Source organism: Mytilus edulis, chromosome 1 (assembly GCF_963676685.1).
Source record: "Mytilus edulis chromosome 1, xbMytEdul2.2, whole genome shotgun sequence".
Taxonomy (NCBI): Eukaryota; Metazoa; Mollusca; class Bivalvia; order Mytilida; family Mytilidae; genus Mytilus; species Mytilus edulis.
In genome coordinates this window covers 43,129,872-43,152,609 of record NC_092344.1, presented here as the reverse complement: position 1 = coordinate 43,152,609, position 22,738 = coordinate 43,129,872, and the positions used below count along the sequence as shown (strand labels likewise).

The window sequence follows — 22,738 nt, the reverse complement described above, 5'->3', positions numbered from 1 at the left end:
CTAAGAAAATTGGATGCGGCATTAATTGAATAATTCATGACACTCACTTAATTTTTAAGTTAAAAAAAAACCTCTATAGTAAATTGATTCTCTCTTCCATCCTCAAATGACATTGAAACCTTCAGCGCAGAGCATTAACACATAACGTTTCAGTTGCACTTACCACTAATTTGAACGAATTTTAGTATCATGTTGATAGATCCCGGCATCAAGTATTACAATAGTGGGGTAGTAGTTACATATCAGAAAATATCATGAGTAATAAGATATGCTTAATACTATAACTATTTGTCCGCTACTAATTGTATAATGCATACGTAATACAATCATTGGCCACAAGAATGACTTACTGTATGTTTCTCTCTCCTTTAAAAAGCATAAATTTCGTAAACTAGCAAATGGATGCTTGATATCCTGTTTAATAAAGAATATTGTACAATAACGTTTAAAATATGAAAACAATGCATCCAAGTTGATAAATGCGACGCATTTAATGACCTAAATTTGTGATTTGTATAGAGAAACTTATATAAGACTATATGATTTGGAAAAAAGATAATGTCTGTGATTTTCTGAAGAACATTTCATTATTACTTTCTGCATTAATTTCCGTGCACGTTAATATCAAAAAAGATTAATAGAATAAAATAAGTGACAGAATAAGAAAATATTTATAAAAAAAAACCCAAATAAACATCATAGAAAATAAAACCTGAACATAATAAAATTAACACAACCATTAACAGGAAATTGACTACTATGATTGAGAGGGTACTTAGTGTTTCCTGTTCCTCAAGCAAATGCCAATCATGGTATTGTGTATGACACATAGTATCTAGTTATAAGACATAATCAATGACGAAAAACAGCTACAATAATTCATAGAAATCCGATTAGGAAACACAAAAATGTTTTATTATTACTTTGATATTATATTGTTAACCTTTATTTATTTGTAGGTGGCCAGATTTGTATAACAAATGCTGTTGATAGACAGTGGTATAACTTGCTCAATACACTGATCTGTCATCATCATTGTGATCCTCAATACTTAAATCTTGAATCCTGCAGTACTCCTATTCATTCTGCATTATTTCTTGGATTGCATAAAGATCCAGGTAAGTTTATTTCTTTAATATACCACCAATATATAAATTCGTTTGTTTTCTGAAATATTCAGTAAAGAGAACAGTACTTTTGTATATAATTAAAACCTTCTATACCTTCTTGATACGAAAACAGTGTCCGTACAATGTTAATGACGTTGACTTTTTTTTAAATAAATGCACGTTTTGTTCCATTGCAGGAAACTTCTCTGTTTTCAACAAATGTCTGGAATTGTATGCTAAACATCCAGATAAGTATGCAAGGTTGGATCCAAAGCAGTTAGACATAAATGAAAACACGCTTTTTCATTTAGTTGCTAAAGAAACATATAACACCAAATTGATACATGTGGCTGTACTATTACAACAGAAATGTGTTCCATGTAAAGTACAGAACAAGGACGGGAAATTGCCTCTCGATTATCTTAAAGCGAGCGATCCTCGTTACAAAATCCTCCAGAAAGCAGTTGAATACGACACAAGCCAAATGAAAACTGCTGAAAAACAAAAAAAGACAACTGATGAACCTACAATTCCTAAGCCAACCGTAGAGAAAAGACAAGACCCATCTGTTTTGAACATAGAACGTATTAAAGATAAACCGACGCAATATGATAAAAGTATTGACAGCAAACCAAAAATAACAAATGAAACATATCTTTTACAAATTCGAAAACTGATAGATTCCGTTAGTCCAAAACAATCCATATTGGATCATTCAAGTGGGGATCCGTGCAAAGAAATAAATGTAAGTTAAATTTTTCACTGGGTAAACAGACTATTTGACGTGTGAACCAACTTGATGTAATTAGAACAGTTTTACTCATTTGGCTTTTGTCTGACTTGTTTTTGTTCTCATATGAAGTAAAATTCATACAAACAATTCTTAAAGCCAAAACTAGCTTTTAGCTGACCTGGCCCAAAGGGCCAAGTGAGCTTTCCTCATCACTTCGCGTCCGTCGTCCGTCGTCGTTGTTAACTTTTACCAAAATCTTCTCCTCTGAAACTACAGGGCCAAATTTAACCAAACTTGGCCGCAATCATCATTGGTGTATCTAGTTTAAAAAATGTGTCTGGTGACCCGGCCAACCAACCAACCAAGATGGCCGCCATGGCTAAAAATAGAACATAGAGGTAAAATGTAGATTTTGGCTTATATCTCTGAAACCAAAGCATTTAGAGCAAATCTGACGGAATAAAATTGTTTGTGAAGTAAAGATCTATTTCATCTAAAATTTTCAGATGAATCAGACAACCGGTTGTTGGGTTGCTGTCCCTGAATTGGTAATTTAAAAAAAAAATGTCGTTTTTGGTTATTATTTTGAATACTATTATAGATAGAGATAAACTGTAAACAGCAATAATGTTCATCAGAGTAAGATATATTAATAAGTCAACATGACAAAAATGGTCAGTTGACCCCTTAAGGAGTTATTGCCCTTTATAGTCATTTTTTTTTTTTAAATTTTCATAAATTTTTGTAATCTTTTACAAAAATCTTCTCCTCTGAAACTACAGGGCCAAATTTAACCAAACTTGGCAACAATCATCATTGGGGCTTTCAGTTTAGAAAATGTGTGCGGTGACCTAGCCAACCAACCAAGATGGCCGCCATGGCTAAAAATAGAACATAGGGGTAAAATGTAGATTTTGGCTTATAACTCTAAAACCATAGCATTTAGAGCAACTATAACAATGTTAAATTGTTTATAAAGTCAATATATATCTGCCCTGAAATTTTCAGATGAATCGGACAACCGGTTGTTGAGTTGCTGTGCCTGAATTAGTAATTTTAAGGAAATTTTGTCGTTTTGGGTTATTATTTTGAATACTATTATAGATAGAGATAAACTGTGAACAGCAATAATGTTCAGCAAAGTAATATCTACAAATAAGTCAAATGACCATTTAGTCAACATGATCAAAATGGTCAGTGGACCCCTTAAGGAGTTATTGCCCTTTATAGTCAATTTTTAACAATTTTCATTAATTTGGTTAATTTTTGTAAATTTTTACAAAATAATTTCCTCTGTTACTAATGGGCAAAGTTCATTATAGATAGAGATAATTGTAAGTAGCAAGAACGTTCAGTAAAGTAAGAACTTCAAACACATCACCATCACCAAAACACAATTTTTTCATGAATCCATCTGTGTCCTTTGTTTAATATGCACATAGACCAAAGTGAGCGACACAGGCTCTTAAAAGCCTTTAGTTTAACTTCATTTCAAGTATTTTAATAATGTTTTGTCACGCATTAACCCTCATTTCCCAGCAGTCCAAAGTAAAATTAAAAAATGTGGAATCTGCTCATAATGAGATACATTAGCGACATAACCTCGAAGTCTTAGATTTTTTAACACAATTATAGTCGTCTGGCTTGTAAGTTACGTGATTGTAGCGTTTTCACTGAATGTGAATTGGCAAAGTTGAAGCACGCATATCAGGTGACGCTTAACCTGTTGATGCACCCTGTCTCCCTCCTTTAAATATGCATGCATACCTAAAAAGTAAGATCGCAAAAATACTGAACTTAAAGGAAAATCAATTCGGAAAGTCCATAATCACATGGCAAAATCAACTAACAAAACGCATCAAAAACGAATGTACAAGAACTGTCATCCTTACGGTATCTTCCACCTCTTTTTGTACAATACCTTAGTCTTTTCCTGCTTTATTGTGTTATCGAGTAATCATGACTTTGACATATAACCCACACCCCTTTTCAATAGTATATTAGTTTTGACTATACGCTCGATCTACAGAACATATCACAAACAAATGAAGTCTGTTAAAATGTAAGAGTCATTATTTGGATCCTGAAATGGCAAAATAAAAGTGGAAATACTCAAACCCGTCACCTTTTAGGAACTATAAATCAGAGCATAAAACAAAACTTATATATATTTTTTCGTCTGAAACTTTGATTTTCCTAAAAAATAAACCATATCATATTGAAATGTTTTAATTTTAGTATTTTTCTTTTAAGATATGCGTTAAACTGAATAAATCATCGGATGATTATCAAAGTGTTTTCCTTTTAGGTTGAAAAAATACCTGTAGACAATGAAGATGTTGATGAATCAGAAATTGATCAGATGGATTTAGGAGTAAGTTGACAAAGAAAAAAAAAGAATTACTTTTCAGTTTTGAAAACTCATATTTATATTTATATTTATCTTTTTTTTTTAAATATATGCGCTTGTATATGAAATAATCATCAGACAAGGCTACACTTATCTCTTAGATATTTCTTAAATGCAATACAATGTATCCAGAGACATTTCCAAATGCCATTGATTAATAACATGTTTTAATAGAATAGAAGATAGGTGCTTGCATTGCAATAACAAAATAAAAAAAGAAATAAAAAAAACCGAACTTAATTGTATTTAACACTTTTTTTATCTATTTGAACAAAAAGTAAAATCACAAAAATACTGAACTTAGAAGAAAATCAATTTGTAAAGTCCATAATCACATGGAAATTTCAAATAACAAAACGCATCAAAAACGAATGGACAAGAACTGTCATATTCCTGACTTGGTACAGGCATTTTCAAACGTAGAAAATGGTGGATTAAACCTGGTTTTGGTACAGGCATTTTCAAACGTAGAAAATGGTGGATTAAACCTGGTTTTATAGCGCTAACCCTCTCACTTTGATGACAGTCTCATCGAATTCCGTTATATTTACATTGATGCGTTAACTAAACAGACACAATAAATAAATAGTCAAAATATGGGTACATCAGTCATCATCGTATAACAATTTTAAAGGGGACAATTTAACAGAACACAAAAACATCTAAACAAATGATCATGCGGCTGAAATAAATATTGATACATGAAAATTAAATCAATTGTCTTATTCAATATGCTTTGACATTTCTGTGTTGATATGAATATATTTTTTTCATGGTGAAGTGTTTTTAGTGTGTTATGGTTAAGTAGCAACAGCAACGTCTTGCAACTAATATATACATTCTGTCACATATCGGGTTTTTTTATTCTAAAAATGTAATTATCTGAAGGGCATAGAACATATTATCTTATGTTTTAAGTTATTGGTGACATTTTGACTTTCGATGAAGCAAACTTTTGATCTATCATACCAATTATATTTACGGTTTTTTGCTTAATGTGACACCCGTCGTGTTGCTCATGTTATTACAAACCCGGTAAATAGTCTGCTTAACTAAACACGCAGAACATTGCTTTGAATATTGTAATATAAACATAATGAATTATACTGAGATTTGATAGTCTATTTCTCTTAAACGAGTTATTATTTAATATCACAATTGAAGGATTTAAAAAGAAATAATATGACATTGTTGCGATAAACTAACATTCAACATAATTCTACTTTCGACAAGAATATTCTTCAATCATTAAAATTCTATACTTCGGCATAGAATTTATAAACATTATTCATTGTTAGAGAAGCATTCCAAAGTAGCTGTGGTTTATCGTATGCTTTTATATGTCAATCAATAGTATATTCACGTTAGAAGAACGAGAATAGTCAATTGTATACAACATCAAAGGGCTTTATGATATGAATTCTTGAAGGGCAGTCAGAAGTTAAAAAAAAACTACCATCGTTGTGTGAGCGTATTCAAAATGCTGTATGGAATTTTTTAAGAAATTCAGACTTGATTATCGATTTTTGTTTCAGTAATAGTATGGAATATTTTGAGATTATTTAAATGCTGGTTTATTAAAATATTGACAGTTTTTAAAATAAAAAGAATAACGATGTATAAAGCATTAACTATGATAAAAAAAATAGCCTATTTTGATACAATATGTGTTACCACTAGTGTCTTAAATTTAAAGTCTTCAACCTTGTATACGACAAAATCACCTTGTGAGTTCTTGAATATCATTTTTTTTCCGAGTTAATATATGATGTATGAACATCTTTAACTCTTCCTACGTTAAACTCAAAATGTTTATGTAAAGTAAAGCAATTCTTTTAAATAATATTCCTATATCAAAACAGTATATTTTGAGTTTTCTTCAGCCAGTCAGCCGAGATCGAATAGTATAACGCAATTACTGAATTATGTGTTATATTGGTTTTCTTATAAGTATTATCGGTTGAATAGTATAGAAGATAGCCGATATAGTTTTAATGCAAACAATACAGCATGTTACTATGAAAAAAATTATCAGGTGTGCCAAAACATTGACATGAAAATCTAATTGTAAAATTTTCAGAACATAAACATTTTAGAATAAAAAAAGTAGAACATCCAACACATGTTAAGGTCAACTTTGGCACACATGAAAATACAATTATAAACCTTCCTATAAAAACTTTAAACAAGTTTATTAATAACCATAAAGATTCCAGGTTTTTATTTTAAATTTTTGTGATGTGGTAGTCATGGGATTAATTCATACTTGTTGCAGTCTAAAACATTATTTTTTTTAACATGATTGTCAAAGTTTGGACATATACAAAATGATACCTTATTTGTTTTTATCCTATTCGAAATATATTTTATAGATCTGGCATGGGAGCTTAGAGGGGAAACAATGGGAGGTTGAATGCACTTCTGGTGTTTTAAAAAGTCTACAAAGTAATCGAATTAAGAAAGTGTATAAGGAAAGAATATTGAAGATAGTCAACGCCTTGGCATCTGGGATTTACTCAAAAAGTCTTTTCAAACCGTTAGTCACGGGTTCTGGTAGAATAAAACTTTTTGAATCAAAAATATCTTCTGCAAGTAGACTGATATGGGAGATAGGTAAACAATTTTCAGATCGACTAACAATGCAATGTGAACAACAAGTGAATGTGTACACAGATATTATCAGAATCTGGGAAGTTGTAATGGAACATAAAAACATCCATCAAGCCGTGGAAAGAATTGTTAGTTCAATTGAGAAATCTCACGAAAAAGGAGCATCTTGTCTCATTCAGAAAAAACTTTGTGGTATGAAAGCACGGAATATTGATTTTAACACACGACAGAACAACCAAAACGATAATCGCGAGTTAAAAACACCAAACATTTATGTTGAATCAGATCAAGGCAAGGAGAACTTGGCTGCAGAAATATCTTTTTTCCCACCTGCAAGTTCAAAAGAGACGGAGTACAGTACTATCAAGTTCTATACATTTTCTTCCAATGTTGCATTAAACATTTTGCACCAGATGAAAGGAGAGTTCCCTTTTCGAGTCACAGATGTTGAATATCAGATAACGAACCTACCATTCGACGCACCAATAGTTTTGATTGGTCGCAGTGGAACCGGCAAAACAACATGCTGTGTTTATCGCCTTTGGTACAGGTTTCAACAGTTTTGGTGGCCGAAGATTATTGACCAGGCGACACCGGACGATATACAAATCGAACATACAGACGATTTTAAAGGTATTTGTTTAATATAAAAATATACTATCATATACTTTCTATTCTGTTTAATTCTTGTTAATTTTCCATTGAGCGATGTCTTTTATAACATGCTGAAGATCAGTAGTTCTTTCCAGGCATCCCAATAAAGACCGACCCCCACGAAATCTTTCCATTCATGATTTTATCAATGCATTCTTACAGTTTACTCGTAGTGATACCCTACTCGCTCTGATAATAGCTTGTACAATGTTTAATAGGCTGGAGTTTATATTCTTTTTTTCTTCAAGCGGGATTTATGAGTTATATATACAACTCTCTTGAATTCCTGGTAAGTAAAAGAACATACGATCAAATATAAATGGACAGTGAATATCAAACTAGACAATCGCCTCAATTTACGATATTTGCATAACAGAAAAGCAAACATCATAATATCGCATACATAAACATTTGTTAGTCGATTCATATAATAGTATAATGTTCAACTATTTTATACTTTAAAAACCAACACTGCTCAATATATAATTTAAATGTCATATTATTTACATTATCATTTTGAGGAATTGGTATTTCATTTCCAGAGATGACGGAAGATAGAAGAGAAACTTTTTTTCCTGATAAACAGGAATCAATGAATGACCACGTCGTAGATGAAAGCCTGCATGCAGAAATTCGTGAAAGGAATCTAAAGAGCAGTGAAGCTTGTTTTAACAAAAGTTCTTCTGCTTGCGATGAAGACGAAAGTAATCAATGCAGTATTGGAAAAAAAGACGCCAAAGATGATATGAGATGTGATGAAAATGATGATGAATTACGCCAAATATTCATAACAAAAAATGGTGTGCTTTGCAGGGAAGTCCAGAAAATGTTTACAAGTTTTGTCGAAGGCGATGAAATTACATCACGACTATTTCAAACGAAAGATAACGAATTACCAAATCGTTTTCAGGATATGAAAAAACTTCAGTACCCAGTGTTTATTACCGCTAAACATTTTTGGTTAATGCTTGATGCTACCTTAGGGCCTCCATACTATTTTGAAAGACATATTGACGGGAGTTTAAAGTCTGAAATACAAGGCTGGACGGACATCGATGATTTGCAAATAATTTTAGATGACGAAATTGATTACGAGTACAGTGATGACAGTGAAAGTGACGAAGAGGAAGAAGAGGTAGATCAAAATATAACTCTCGTTGAAAACAAAAGAACTCGTATGAAGAAAGTTGATCCGAGACGAGAAGTGACTTATGAGGTGTTTGAAGATGTTATTTGGCCTCGCATTATCGGAAAGTTTAAAAAGCATAAAGGGAAATATCATCCGTCATTAGTTTGGACCGAAATTATGTCTATTATCAAAGGGTCTTATGAAGCAATCTATGGCGGAAGATTTTTGGATAAGAATAGCTATTTTGAAATAGGAAAGAAGCAAGCCCCAGCTTTCGTCGATGAAAGAGAAATACTTTACTCTTTTTTCCTTGAATATGAACATATTCGACAAAACAAACAAATGTTCGATCAAACAGATCTAGTTCAAAATTTGTATCAAAGATTTCGCAAACAAAAAAATCCAAAATGGAAAGTAAATGAAATATATGTTGATGAAGCTCAGGACTTTGCCCAGGCTGAACTGTTTCTGCTTATCAAACTTTGTGAAAGTCCGCATGGAATGTTTGTGACTGGTGACACAGCTCAAAGTATCATGAAAGGAATATCATTCCGGTTTAAAGATCTAGTCAGTCTTTTTCATTACGCCAGTAAGGACTCATCAGTAAGTTTAAATTCAAATTATAAAAACAAAGTACAAAACTGTTTAATGCTGTTCTTTATGTGTAGTCCTCTGGTTCTAATGCCTTAAATAAACTACATCGATTTTATAAGCTTTGAAATAAAAAAAAAACTTATTATGATGAAGTTCAATTTTCTTTAATTTTTATTTCGTTTTACAAAAACGTCAAAGTTATGATGAAACAAGGACCTGCGATGAGGACTTATAATTAAATAGCTATATAGAACCTCGATAAAATATAGTAATGAGGTTTTGGAGAGCTTCATCAAAACTTGTAAAACGTTTACCATTAATAACATATTTGTCTTAAAAACAGACATTTTAATCTGAGAATCAACATTTGTAGGTTAAAACTGTCGGGGTTTCTGTTCAACCAGATCATATATACGAGCTTCCGCACAACTATAGGTCACATTCAGGAATTACAGCTTTGGCTACAAGCGTACTTGATATTCTAAAAGACTTGTTTCCAGATTCCTTCGACAGTCTTCCAAGTGATCAATGTCTATTTAAAGGACCGAAACCAGTTCTTCTCGAGACGATTTCCTCTAATTCGCTGAGTCTTATCTTATGTGAAAACGTCAGAGAAACCTCTAAAATTGAATTTGGTGCACATCAAGCGATTTTAGTGGTTAATGACAAAGCACGTGATAATATTCCAGAGGAAATGAAAAGTGGACTTATTCTTACATTATACGAGGCAAAAGGATTGGAATTTGATGATGTTTTGCTTTACAATATATTTACCGATTCAGAGGTAATGATGGTCTTTAAAGTAATTAATCATTGAATAGTGTTAGTCATCTGAATTTCTGATGATCAGTTTGGTTTAAAAGAAAATGGGGAAGGGAAAACACAGATATTGGTCCTTTCTTTTACAAAATGAGCAAAATAAGGCAACAGTAGTATACCACTGTTCCGATTGAGAAAAAAACAAATCCGGGTTACAAAATAAAACTGAGGGAAACACCTCAAATATAAGAGGAGAACTTCGACGACACAACATACACTTATTCATGCATATTATCAACCATGCGTAAACGTATATCAACATGATAATGTGTGATAATGAAAAATTCATTCACCAAAGACTAAAAGACACAAATGTAAACAATGATAATGCACTGTACTTTCTTCAATAATGAGCAAAACCGATGGTGTATACACTGTATAGTCATCTATAAGAAACTTCGATAAAAATGAGAAGTATTCACTTATTCAATAGTGTGTATTCATCGCGATATATAGCAATTAAATTTTTCAATCGGATCTCCAGCGCCCATATTGCTATACATTTTGTTGGAAACCAACAATCTCGAAACCAATCAGAACTGACTTTTGTTACGTAATAAAATCAAGAAGGTGGGTGAATCGTATGCAACTAATAGTTAAGTATCGTCGTGATAAGCACTTAGGTTCTTCACAAAGAAAAGCGATCTCTTTCCCACTATAACTTCCGTATAGCTGCCTACGAAAAGTATAGTGATTAACAAAAAGAAACCAAGAACAGAAAGAACGCCATCGAAACAGAGAAAAATGATAACCTTTTTCACTACATAATTTAATTAGATGACAATGCGAATACTTAACATTACGGCTAAAGTTAGACCAATGAAATTCAGTCATTTGTCAACGATGTAACGGGTTTAAAGGGTTTGTTCTATATATTATAAATAAGTTAAAGTAATTGGCTGTACAAACTTTGATGTTTATCTTGAAATCCGTCAACAAAATAACATGTATTTTCAGGCTACAAAAGAATGGAGAGTTGTTTTATCGTTTCTCGAAAAGCTTGTAAAGAAAGACTCCAAGAATGAATCAAAAATACCTTTGCAAATGTCAACAGGTAAAAACAATGGATTTAGCATACATTTAATATGAAGATAATTTTATACATGTAAACAAAATAAATCTTTTTTCACAAAATTGAAAGAGAAAGAAATTAGAATCTGTTTCAGTTAAAGCGATAGTGTGGTATATAAATTCAACTTTATGTCAAGCTTGCTGCTTGTTCCATTGTTTCACTTTTAATGTTCTGATATATTTCTTTTTAGCTCACCTGGCCCATAGGGCCAAGTGAGCTTTTCTCATCACTTGGCGTCCGTCGTCCGTCGTCCGTCGTCCGTCGTCCGTCGTTAACTTTTACAAAAATCTTCTCCTCTGAAACTACTGTTCCAATTTTAACCAAACTTTGTCACAATCACCATTTGGGCATCTAGTTTAAAAATTGTGTCCGGTGACCCGGCATACCAACCAAGATGGCCCCCACGGCTAAAAATAGAACATAGAGGTAAAATGCAGTTTTTGGCATATAACTCAAAAACCAAAGAATATCTGCCCTGAAATTTTCAGATGAATCAGACAACCCATTGCTGCCCCCAAATCGGTAATTTTAAGGAAATTTTGCTGTTTTTGGTTATTATCTTGAATATTATTATAGATAGTGATAAACTGTAAACAGCAAAAATGTTCAGCAAATTGAGATCTACAAATAAGTTAAACATTACTAAAATGGTCAATTGACCCCCCTAAGGAGTTGTTGCCCTTTATAGTCAATTTTTAATCATTTTTCGTAAATCTTAGTTATCTTTTACAAAAATCTTTTCCTCTGAAACTACTGGGCCAAATAATATCAAACTTAGCCACAATCATCATTGGGGTATTTAGTTTAAAATTGTGTCCGGTGACCCGGCCAAACAACCAAGATGGCCGACATGGCTAAAAATAGAACATCGGGGTATAATGCAGTTTTTGGCTTATAACTCAAAAACCAAAGCATTTAGAGCAAATCTGATAGGGGTTGATATTGTTCATCAAGTCAAGATCTATCTACTCTATCTACTATCAGATGAATTGGACAACTGGTTGTTAGGTTGCTGTCCCTGAATTGGTAATTTTATGGAAATTTTGCCGTTTTTTGTTATTATCTTTAATATTATTATAAATAGAGATAAACTGTTAACAGCAATAATTTACAGCAAAGTAAGACCTAAAAATAAGTCAGCATGACCAAAATGGTCAATTGACCCCCTAAGGAGTTATTGCCCTTTATAGTCAATTTTTAACAATTTTCATAAAATTTGTAAATTTTTACTAACATTTTCCACTGAACTACTGGGCCAATCATTATAGATAGGGATAATTGTACACAGCAAGAATGTTCAGTAAAGTAAGATCTACAAACACATCACCATCACCAAAACACAATTTGTCATGAATCCATCTGTGTCCTTTGTTGAATATTCACATAGACCAAGGTGAGCGACACAGGCTCTTTAGAGCCTCTAGTTAATGAATTACCTACATGATAAACACGCTAGGGCCACGTCAAGAGCCTGTATGTTGACATGCTATAAATACTTAAATATATAGGGATATCTATTCATTCAGTTGACAAATTTGAATTCTTCGTAGATATTTGAAATACAATAAATGTTCTACCTCAGGCGTATATATTACCTAACCCGGATTACGTGTTTTTAAATATTCTTCGAAGTTTTACTTGGGTCGAGCGTCACCGATGAGTCTTACGTAGACGAAACGCGTGTCTAACGTAAACAATCGATAATATGCCTGATATCTTTTAAATTGATTTGTTATTCATAATGGTTGTCGTTATAGGCTGCTTTTTATGATTTTTGCTTTTGTTTGTAGTTTTGAGCATGAATCAAGCTTTTGGGTATCTAATTAAAATTATTTTAGAACCTTTATAACTTATTATACAGTGTTGGCTATTGCTTCTTGTTTTAGGCCATACGATAAGCTATAGTTGTTTACCTCTTTAGCATTTAGTCTCTGGTATACAGAGATCATAGTGTCCTTTTAATCATACTTATCAAAGGTACCGGGCTTATAATATGATATCTTCAGGCTTCTTATTCTAAATACGGATTAACAATTAAAGAGGAATAATGTCCGAGGTCCAACGATGACCTGGCACTTCGTTGTATTCTAGACATGGAACAACTGTGTGCTGTTTACGAGTTCTATAACCAGTGGTAATTATGGTTAGCGATGCACCATGTTTATTGTGCATGTATAGTTTTTTTTATTAAATATATGAACCTTTACCAGCAGCTCATGCTCTTACATGTTCTAACAGCTCATCATCTATCATTGTTCCTAACTCTCTTTAAACGCTTTTGAAATCATCAATAGATGGCGGGTCTATCACAAATTAAACAAAATTCATATTAACACGTAGATCGGTGCTGCAAGAAAACTCTAAAGTGTCCGAAACCCAAAATAAGTATGTATAAGTCTAATCAAGACGATTTGAGCAAGCTACATATCAGACATCCAATCAAAAAGATTGCCATCGTGTCACGCCTACCACCAAGTGCATCATCATTCAAACTACATGTTCTGAAAGCTATCAAACAAAGACATGGCGTCATAACAAACAAATACGGCAGTAGGTTTTACCCAAGTATGAGTACGGATGAAAAAAGTGGTCTTAATACGTCATATACTTTCTTCAGGACTTGATAAATTTGTTCTTGTGAAGGAAAAATATGCAATAGGGAACTTGTGCATGTACTGAAATCACTGCAAGCCTCTGTTACACTGAATCATGTCAGTAACAGCGAAGTATCAGGGATTGTTCCAGTAAAGCAAAAGCTTTACAGGCTCAGTTTTAAAATATGAATTTAGATTGTAAAAAATCACAAAATTGAAAATTAAATTATTTGTAATGAATTAGATTTATTTCGTTTCATTTAAAGAAATAGATTATTCACAGATACTCCTCCAGAATGACAAAAAAACACTTATATAGGTTTACCCGAACTAAATCCCGCAAATTCATATTAGTTGATAAATATCTATATATATCTAAGTTTTGAATACTGGTAAGAAATTAATGCTTGCATTTTTTACTGCAAACATTTTGACTGCACAAATGTGAGTGAAAATAAATGCAGTCGTAATAAAAATTTTAGTTTATGGCCATCCCCTATTATATGATGTATATGCATACTTAGTTTGGAAAACCCAGGTTCAACGGTTCAAAAGATATGAACCGGACACAAACCAGACAAATACGAATCAAACAACGTTTGAAAACTTGACGGCTCAAATGCCAATGTCAATGTCAAAATGAACTGATTTAATTTACGAAAAACCACGTGCCATCCCATAATACATCTCTGAACTAAGTGTGTTTAACATCAGTTCTATAGTTCAAAGCAATGCATTTTATATTTGATATCATTGGTTTTTGGATGAACTGTATATCTGTATACATGTAAAAGTTACCTGATTTAATTCGACACGGGCCGCAAACAAGTGGGGAATGACGGACGGAAAGACTTAAAATGTGATTCGTATATCCTCCTTAATTTTGCTTGTGGTTTTATTAAACATTTAGAATAGTGATTTCCGATCTTGGTACGGTTTGTAGGCTGTTAACAAATAGGAGACTATTGTCACTGTTGATGTGACAAAGACGTCTACTTTTTACTCTCTTTATTGCGTTGTTTTCTCTCCCTTTTACTCAACCAACTTACAAATATTTCATCATATTTTTTTATTTGCATAGCACACCATCAATGATAGTAAATATTAACACATTTAAGGTCAACTATTTTTTATTATACGTCGTTTTTGTAAAAAGTGCCGTTTTAACTATAACAGAGTGAAAACGTCTAAATGACGTAAATTATCGCCAAACCATGAACAATATGCAACTAAGAATCAGAGAGACGTTATCATAGTATCGTGTAAAGTAAAATTTGAATTTACTATATTACCAGCTGCTTCAAATAAGACAATAATACTTCAAAAGTGTCATTCTTTCAATTTTTTATGAATGACCTTTGACCCCAATTTAAAAAAAAATTGCACCATATTTCTATTTTACGACCGGGAAAAATGGAATCTACACATGTTTTCCTTTCGAATGATATATAATATAGCTGTGTGTTAGATAGGTGCATTAATAATATTTTTTAGGTCTGAATATCACTCGCCTATATCGATCAAGTTAAAAGGTAACATTAAAATGAATTCAAATGAGTTAAATATTAACTTACAAGCCATTAAATACATTAGCGAAAGTTTTTTTTATGTCCCATTTATGGGCATTATGTTTTCTTGTGTGTGCGTTCGTCCGTCCGTCCGTTCGTCCGTTCGTTTGTCTGTCGCGCTTCAGATTAAAGTTTTTGGTTAAAGTTTTTGGTCGAGGTAGTTTTTGATGAAGTTAAAGTCCAATCAACTTGAAACTTAGGACACATATTCCAATGAAATGATCTTTCTAATTTTAACGCCAAATTAGATTTTTAACCCCAATTTCACGGTCAACTGAACATAGAAAATGAACATAGAAAATGATAGTTCGGATGGGGCATCCGTGCACCATGGACACATTCTTGTTGGGCTTATTTTGACGAAATTAAAACAAACAAATATGTATATAAAAATATATACCTAAGAAATGATTGAAATAAAACAAAACCCACATATTTGTTTTGGTCAAACTCGTAGCTAATGCACTATTACATTTTACAATTGAAAGGTCCAGTAACAAAGACATAATTCCTTTCGATAATATATATATATATTATTTCTAGTGACTGTATAATGAAATGAATCATGATCCCATATGATATATAAAAATTGTTGAGGTAGATTGCTGACAAATGAAAAATAAACATTGTGTATAAAAATAATAATATACCATCTACACACGCTTAAAAAACACGTGTCTCATGTCTATCTCTAGATTAGCCTTCCGTGACAAGGTAACACTACGACTACTGAAGTTATATTTTTATATAGCGGATGTGGTCGAGTGGTCTAGAGCGCTGGGCATGAGGCTAAGCGATTGGTGCTGTAGTGTATCAAAGGTGTGAGTTCGAATCCCGCTGAGGGACGAACAAAAAATTGTCAGTAGAAAATCTAACTCTAACACTGTTATGTGTAATTTTCAGACTTATATATATATATATATATATATATATATATATAGCTGGGACCGTTGGTTTTCCCGTTTGAATGGTTTTACAAATGTCTTTTTTGGGACCCTTTATAGCTTGCTGTTTGGTGTAGGTTTTGTGTTACAAATTGTGACTTGGTAGTTTTTAAAGGTACCAGAATTATAATTAAGTACGCCAGACGCGCGTTTCGTCTACATAAAACTCATCAGTGACGCTCATATCAAAATATTTATAAAGCCAAACAAGAACATGAGACAGTTGTTTCATTGGCACTCATCCTCCTATATTTATATTACGGATAACAATTGTTCCAAATTTTATGATTGGACAACAATTCTACCACAATTGGAACCTCAACAACTTCGTCATAACATATGTTACTGTGTGACGTAGTCTAAAGTATACAAAACATTAAAAAAGAGTGTCAGAGGTTCACTGAGGAAAAATTATGACGTGCATCCGTCAATAATACATTTTTAGTTTAAAACCACGCAATTCGCATTCCAAATACTTAAATGAATGTTTTAAAGTGTTATACATACATACACGTTAAAATTATCTTCACAGCAAACTACTAAATCCTACACGTATGGGGAAAATATCCGGTTTTTCACTAAATTTGTTTAAAAAATGGTCAAACAAACATACAAATTAAACAGTAATCATGAAATCAAACAGCTTTGTTGAAAAAAATATTCTTAAAGAAAATAAACATGTGTGTCAGAATTTTTTTTGTAATTTACTTTTGATGTTTCTAAATCTTTTCTAAACATTTCAGATTTACGACCATTGTCGTTCAATCCGAAACAACACAAAGTATTAAATTCGGAATTAAAGCAGCTGTACACAGCAATTACAAGAGCCAGGCAAAATGTTTGGATATATGACGAAGATAAAGAACAGAGGAAGCCAATATTCGAATACTTTCAGGCTTTACATCTCGTTGAACTTGTTGAAGAAGATAAGGAAGTGAAATGTAAAATCAATATATTTCATATTTCAGAAATAAAAATCATTGGGGGGGTTGGAGGGGCGGGTGTTGCACACATGCTTAGTATTTTGGAGTATGAATGGCTATAACGGTGGCAGGGAGAATATTGATAGTGATATTTTTTTATGTTTCATAATATAAGATGTTGCAAGTTCAACATGACATGAATGATTAGGTTAAGAGTATTGCTATTATAAAGTCATTGTGTTGCTGAATCATTTGCTTGTTTTACAATCTCCTTAAACATATATTTAATTTCAATTTAATAGCGTTTGAATGGAAACCAACCTATTCTAAAACTATAACTTTAGTTCCAATATGCCATGATAACATCAGTAGTACCCATTTGAATACACCAGTTGCACATTTCGACAAATAGTCTATTTAGGTTGCTCGAAGCCAAAGTATTGGAAAATCAAAAACTTAGAATAAATTTAAAAGATTATTAAATTAAAAGTAAAAAAAGTATAGCCAAAGCCGAGCAAGTCAATGAGCTTTGCATAAGGAAGATTTATTTTTTAATTCAAAATTCTAAATTTTGTACAGCAAATTTTAATAACACAATATTTTCATGCCAATACCAAATGTATTGAAATAGTCGCAGCAGTGTAGTAGATACGCAGCAAAATTGTCGTATGTCACCTTTTAGCTCACCTGGCCCAAAGGGCCAAGTGAGCTTTTCTAATCACTTGGCGTCCGTCGTCCGTCGTCGTCCGTCATCGTGCGTCGTCCATCGTCGTCCGTCGTCGCCGTTAATTTTTACAAAAATCTTCTCCTCTGAAACTACTGGGCCAAATTTAACCAAACTTTTCCACAATCATCATAGGGTATGTAGTTTTAAAAATGTGTCCGATGACCCCACCTGCGATCCAAGATGGCAGACATGGCTAAAAATAGTACACAGGGTAAAATGCAGTTTTTGGCTAAAATCTCATAAATCAAAGCATTTAGAGCAAATCTGACAGTAATACATTTGTTTGTTAGGTCACGGTATATCTGCCCTGAAATTTTTAGACCAATCAAGCAATCCCTTGATGGGTTGCTGCTGCGGAATTGGTAATATTAAGAAAATTTTGCAGCTTTTGGTTATTATCTTGGTTATATTATTATAGATAGAGATAAACTTTAAACAGCAATAACGTACTGCAAAGTAAGACTTACAAATAAGTCAACATGATAAAAATGGTCAATTGACTCCTTAAGGAGTTATTGTCCTTTATAGTCGATTTTTAACAATTTTCATAAATTTTGTAAATTTTGTAAATTTTTACAAAATACTCTTTCTGCTGGGATAGATTCATAGGTTCATTATAGATAGAGATAATTGTAAGCAGCAATAATGTTCAGTAATGTAAGATCTACAAACACGTCATGAACCCATCTGTGTCTTTCGTTTATGATATGCACATAGACCAAGGTGATCGACACAGGCTCTTTAGAGCCTCTAGTTTTTAATTTTAAAGTGCTTAGGTGTTTCTCAGAAATCTGTGTTAGTTTCTGCTTTATAAATTCACTGTTCTATGTTTTCAGCTTTTACAAGAAAGTCTACACCAAGAGAATGGGTTGATAAAGGAGAGGAATTTATGAAATTGAAGATGTATACTCAGGCAGTAAAATGCTTTAATACTGCAGGCGATTCAAAAATGGAAGACATAGCACATGCCTATCAACATTACAAAATTGCTAGCACTCTACCTCAAAATAGTCCACAATGGAAAGAGGAACTTCTTCAGGCAACTTTAAAATTTTTAGAGGCAAAAAAAACCAAGGAGGCTGCAAAATGTCTAGAAACAGCAAAACAATTTGATCTAGCTGCTGAACTATATGAGAAAAGAGAACAGGTTAGTATAAACGATAACTCTTTGATATCGTGTTTTATGTTATATTTTCAATAACTGAATCTGTCAATATGTACAAAGTCGTACACAAACATTTTTTCCAGTATGTAAAGTACTGTATTTGATGAATGGTGGCCAAATATATATTCAGGCGACAATAAATAAGAATTGAAATAAAAATATCCACAACCATATGTATTTCTAAACTACAAGGGCATTTATCATTTTTTTTATTATAAAATTGTTTTTAGACTTATTCCAAATAAACTTATGATATGGTCATCATCAAAATACACTTTCGGATTTGATTAGATTGTGCTTTCATACCTTACACAATGTCATATTTTGTGTTTGATAGTAGTAATTGCATCTTAATCTTTATTCTTATTCTTGAAATCAGGGATTTAGATTATTGAATTATGAAAGTCAAGATGATTTTTTTCTCTAGATTCTGACAACTACTACCCATATAAAAGTTGATAACGGTAAAGTTGTACACAGCTATCACGAAATGGCAAATATCGTCAAATTAACCGCAGCTTATATTTTTAGCTCAAATTGCCCAAATAAACCATGGATACCAAATTAAATATTGTATTTACGCCAGACGCGCGTTTCGTCTACAAAAGACTCATTAGTGACGCTCGAATCCAAAAAGGTTAAAAAGGCCAAATAAAGTACGAAGTTGAAGAGCATTGATGATCAAAATTTCTAAACGTTTTGCCAAATACAGCTAAGGTTATCTATTCCTAAATAGAAAAGCCTTAGTATTAAAAATTCAAAAATTCAAAACTGTTCATTTGGAAATAGGACCATATCAATGATAATTCATGTCACCACAGCACAGAAGTGCTGACTACTGAGCTGGTGATACTCTCGGGGAATTAAAACTCCACCAACAGTGTCATCGACCCAGTGGTTGTAAATAAACTCGTCTACAAAAGACTCTGAGACACAAAGGACTAATTGAGCTTTTTTCATCACTTGACACATCCATTGTTGTGTGTCTGTTTCTTAGCCATGCCGTTGTCAGTTTATTTTTTACTTATGAGGTCGAACATCTTTCAGATGCATAGTGAACTCTACATTTTTTTCGGTTTTTAAATACTTATGTTGCTGTCTCATTTGAATTCACCAATATGTCACAATTATGTCATTTTTCATATCGCAATTATATTTTATATCCAATCTTGAGTAGAGATTTATTGCGTATCCATCTCTTCGCATGTGCGTGTGATCAAACACATATTTTCTTCACAATTTTATGAGATCCTGTTTTACGCAATGTATTTGTAAATAGCTTGACAGTGTTGAGTTGTCACGTGTTTTCACTTTTCAGATACCTACTTCTGTTTGACCTATACCGATTTACCGTAACTGATTTTGCCGATACCGATTTAACGTTAGCGATTTGTCTTCATAGTTACGATAATTTTTAACACAAATATAACAAACATGGGACCGCTGTCCAATTCTTCTGAAGAGGGTTACTAATCATGGGTATTGACATAATTCTAAATGGTTTAACTATGTAGTACAAAAGGTTTTTTTCAGCAAATTATTTGTGTGAATTCCAGCCTGCTAAACTAGTTTGAAGCACACCTTAATTTTTATGTTCCTTTCATAATTTTTACTGCATTAGATTATTGTGTGGCAAGATAATCTTTTTTCGACCGCACTTTTTTTTCAAAAAATAGGTAGGGAGTTGTAAAGTCAAAAACAGTAGAAACCACAAATAGAAATAAACATGAGAAAGTCGTTTATATAATGAAATTTTATTTTTGTTCATAGGGAATAGTGTCACTGGGTCATGTTTTTCATGTATTAAAGATTCTTCTTTTATTTCAAGTTTGAAAAAGCAGCCGAAATGTATAGAAGAACAAAGAAACCCCTAGAAAGTTGTAAATATTACGAACGTGCTGGACGTTACGAAAAATCCATTGATGTACATCTTGAAAACAAACAGTTTGAAGAAGCTATTCATTCACTTCACAGATATCAGGTGAGAAGTAACATTTAGATAAAGGACTGTCTTAAATTATATTTTGCGCTGAAATACAAAATCACCATCTGTTTTCTTGTTCAAATAATACAAACGAACGAAATATTTAAAAAAAAAAACGCGGATGAAGAAAAACTTTTTTTTTCGACCGCCAACACGCTAATTGCCGACCTCATCTCTCTATAGTACTGTTAATGACATGTTTACGAGTTTTAGCTCACCTGGCCCGAAGGGCCAGGTGAGCTATTCTCATCCCTTGGTTTCCGTCGTCGATAATTTTTTACATTTTGAACTTCTCCTAGAGAACCAATGAATGGAATGGAACCAAACAAGGTATGAATGTTCCTTATGAGGTGCTGACCATGTGGTGTTCAATGTAGCCGATCAATCATCTAAAATGGCCGCCAGCGGGGGACTTAGTTTACATAGAACTCTATGGGAAATATAAACAAATGTCTTCTTTTAGAGAACCTCTGAATGGAATGAAACTAAACATAGCATGATTGTTTCTTATGATATGCTGACCAAGTGTTGTTACTCTGAAGCCGATGCAGCATCCAAGATGGCCACCAGCAGGGGACTTAGGACCCTATAGGACATGCATACAAATGTCTTCTCGTAGAGAACCACTGAATGGAATACAATATTTAACCAAATTTGGCCTCAATCACTATTTAAGTATCGGTCATGATTTTTATCTTTTTTATATGATTTTTAAAACCAAAAGTAGAATCAGGTGAGTGACACAGGCTCTTGAGAGCCTCTAGTTTATTACTAAAATTACCCAAAAAAAATCGTTATCCTTAGAATAGATATTGGTTTTATATAAATACATGTAGATATTGTTTTTGATGTATATACTAGAAAAATCTACATTCGTATTAAGCGCACATATTCGATTTCATGCACTTATTTCACAGTCAAAATTTGACCTACCTTTTTCATTTGTAAATTTTTTAAATGACTAGAATCAAGATATATAAAGAATGTCTTGTCATCTTTAGTTCTGTATAGTATGTATAAACATTTAAGCATGGACTACATAATTACCCAACCTTATGCTGAACTACTTCCGAAAGAAGTCCTTTAAATGATCGCAAATTTTTCCTGATATATTTTGATAGTAATGTTAAACACAGAACTCATCAACATGTTTTTCTTTTATTCTGAGCATCTTAACAAGGTAAAAAGTGTATATGACTTTTTAAATGCAAGATTGTTTAAAATTTGTACACCTGTCTATCTATATGGACACTTCTTCTAACGTCTTATTGGATGTTTCAGGAGAACCCTAATCCAGACAAAACAGAAGTACGGGATAATCAAACTGAAGACCAAATAAATAGGAATGCTGCTGAGTATTATCATACACAGAAAAATCACGACGAAATGAAAAAAGCTTTGAATAGAATTCGTGATATTTCTTGCAGAGTGATGTTCCTGGTAAAAAAATTCGATGGTGCAAATGATTATATTAAGCTTGCAGCATCTATTCTATTGAACAATGGTAAATGATCATCAAGTTCTGCTTTCTAAACCAGTTTTATTAAATAGTACATTATTGTATTCCAATTGTTTAAAATTATAATAACCAGTATCTATAATGAGATTTGAAAAGTTACATACGAAATAACTGTTTGATTAAATTACACAATAGTTCACTAACTGACAGAACAAGTATCAGAGGTTAATGAACTTCTACTTGT

At 32.5% G+C, this 22,738-nt stretch overlaps 1 protein-coding gene across 1 annotated transcript; it reads left to right on the top strand.

The window, feature by feature from the left end:
* The first annotated feature begins 341 nt into the window (after positions 1–341).
* LOC139516847 (TPR and ankyrin repeat-containing protein 1-like) lies at positions 342–22,547 on the top strand. The gene is made up of 12 exons (XM_071307237.1): positions 342–351; positions 960–1,118; positions 1,307–1,854; positions 4,151–4,216; positions 6,625–7,495; positions 8,059–9,248; positions 9,613–10,023; positions 11,016–11,112; positions 16,980–17,177; positions 18,723–19,033; positions 20,880–21,032; positions 22,317–22,547. Exons 1-12 carry the CDS (start codon positions 342–344, stop codon positions 22,545–22,547), a joined length of 4,245 nt encoding a protein of 1,414 aa, XP_071163338.1.
* The last annotated feature ends 191 nt before the right edge of the window (positions 22,548–22,738 follow it).

What these genes read in the sequence shown, in the direction of transcription:
- LOC139516847 (XM_071307237.1), top strand. An exon ending in ATCCGTGCAAAGAAATAAAT is followed by an intron (nt 1,855 to 4,150) that starts GTAAGTTAAATT and finishes TTTTCCTTTTAG; the next exon opens with GTTGAAAAAATACCTGTAGA. An exon ending in TATATGAGAAAAGAGAACAG is followed by an intron (nt 19,034 to 20,879) that starts GTTAGTATAAAC and finishes TTTTATTTCAAG; the next exon opens with TTTGAAAAAGCAGCCGAAAT.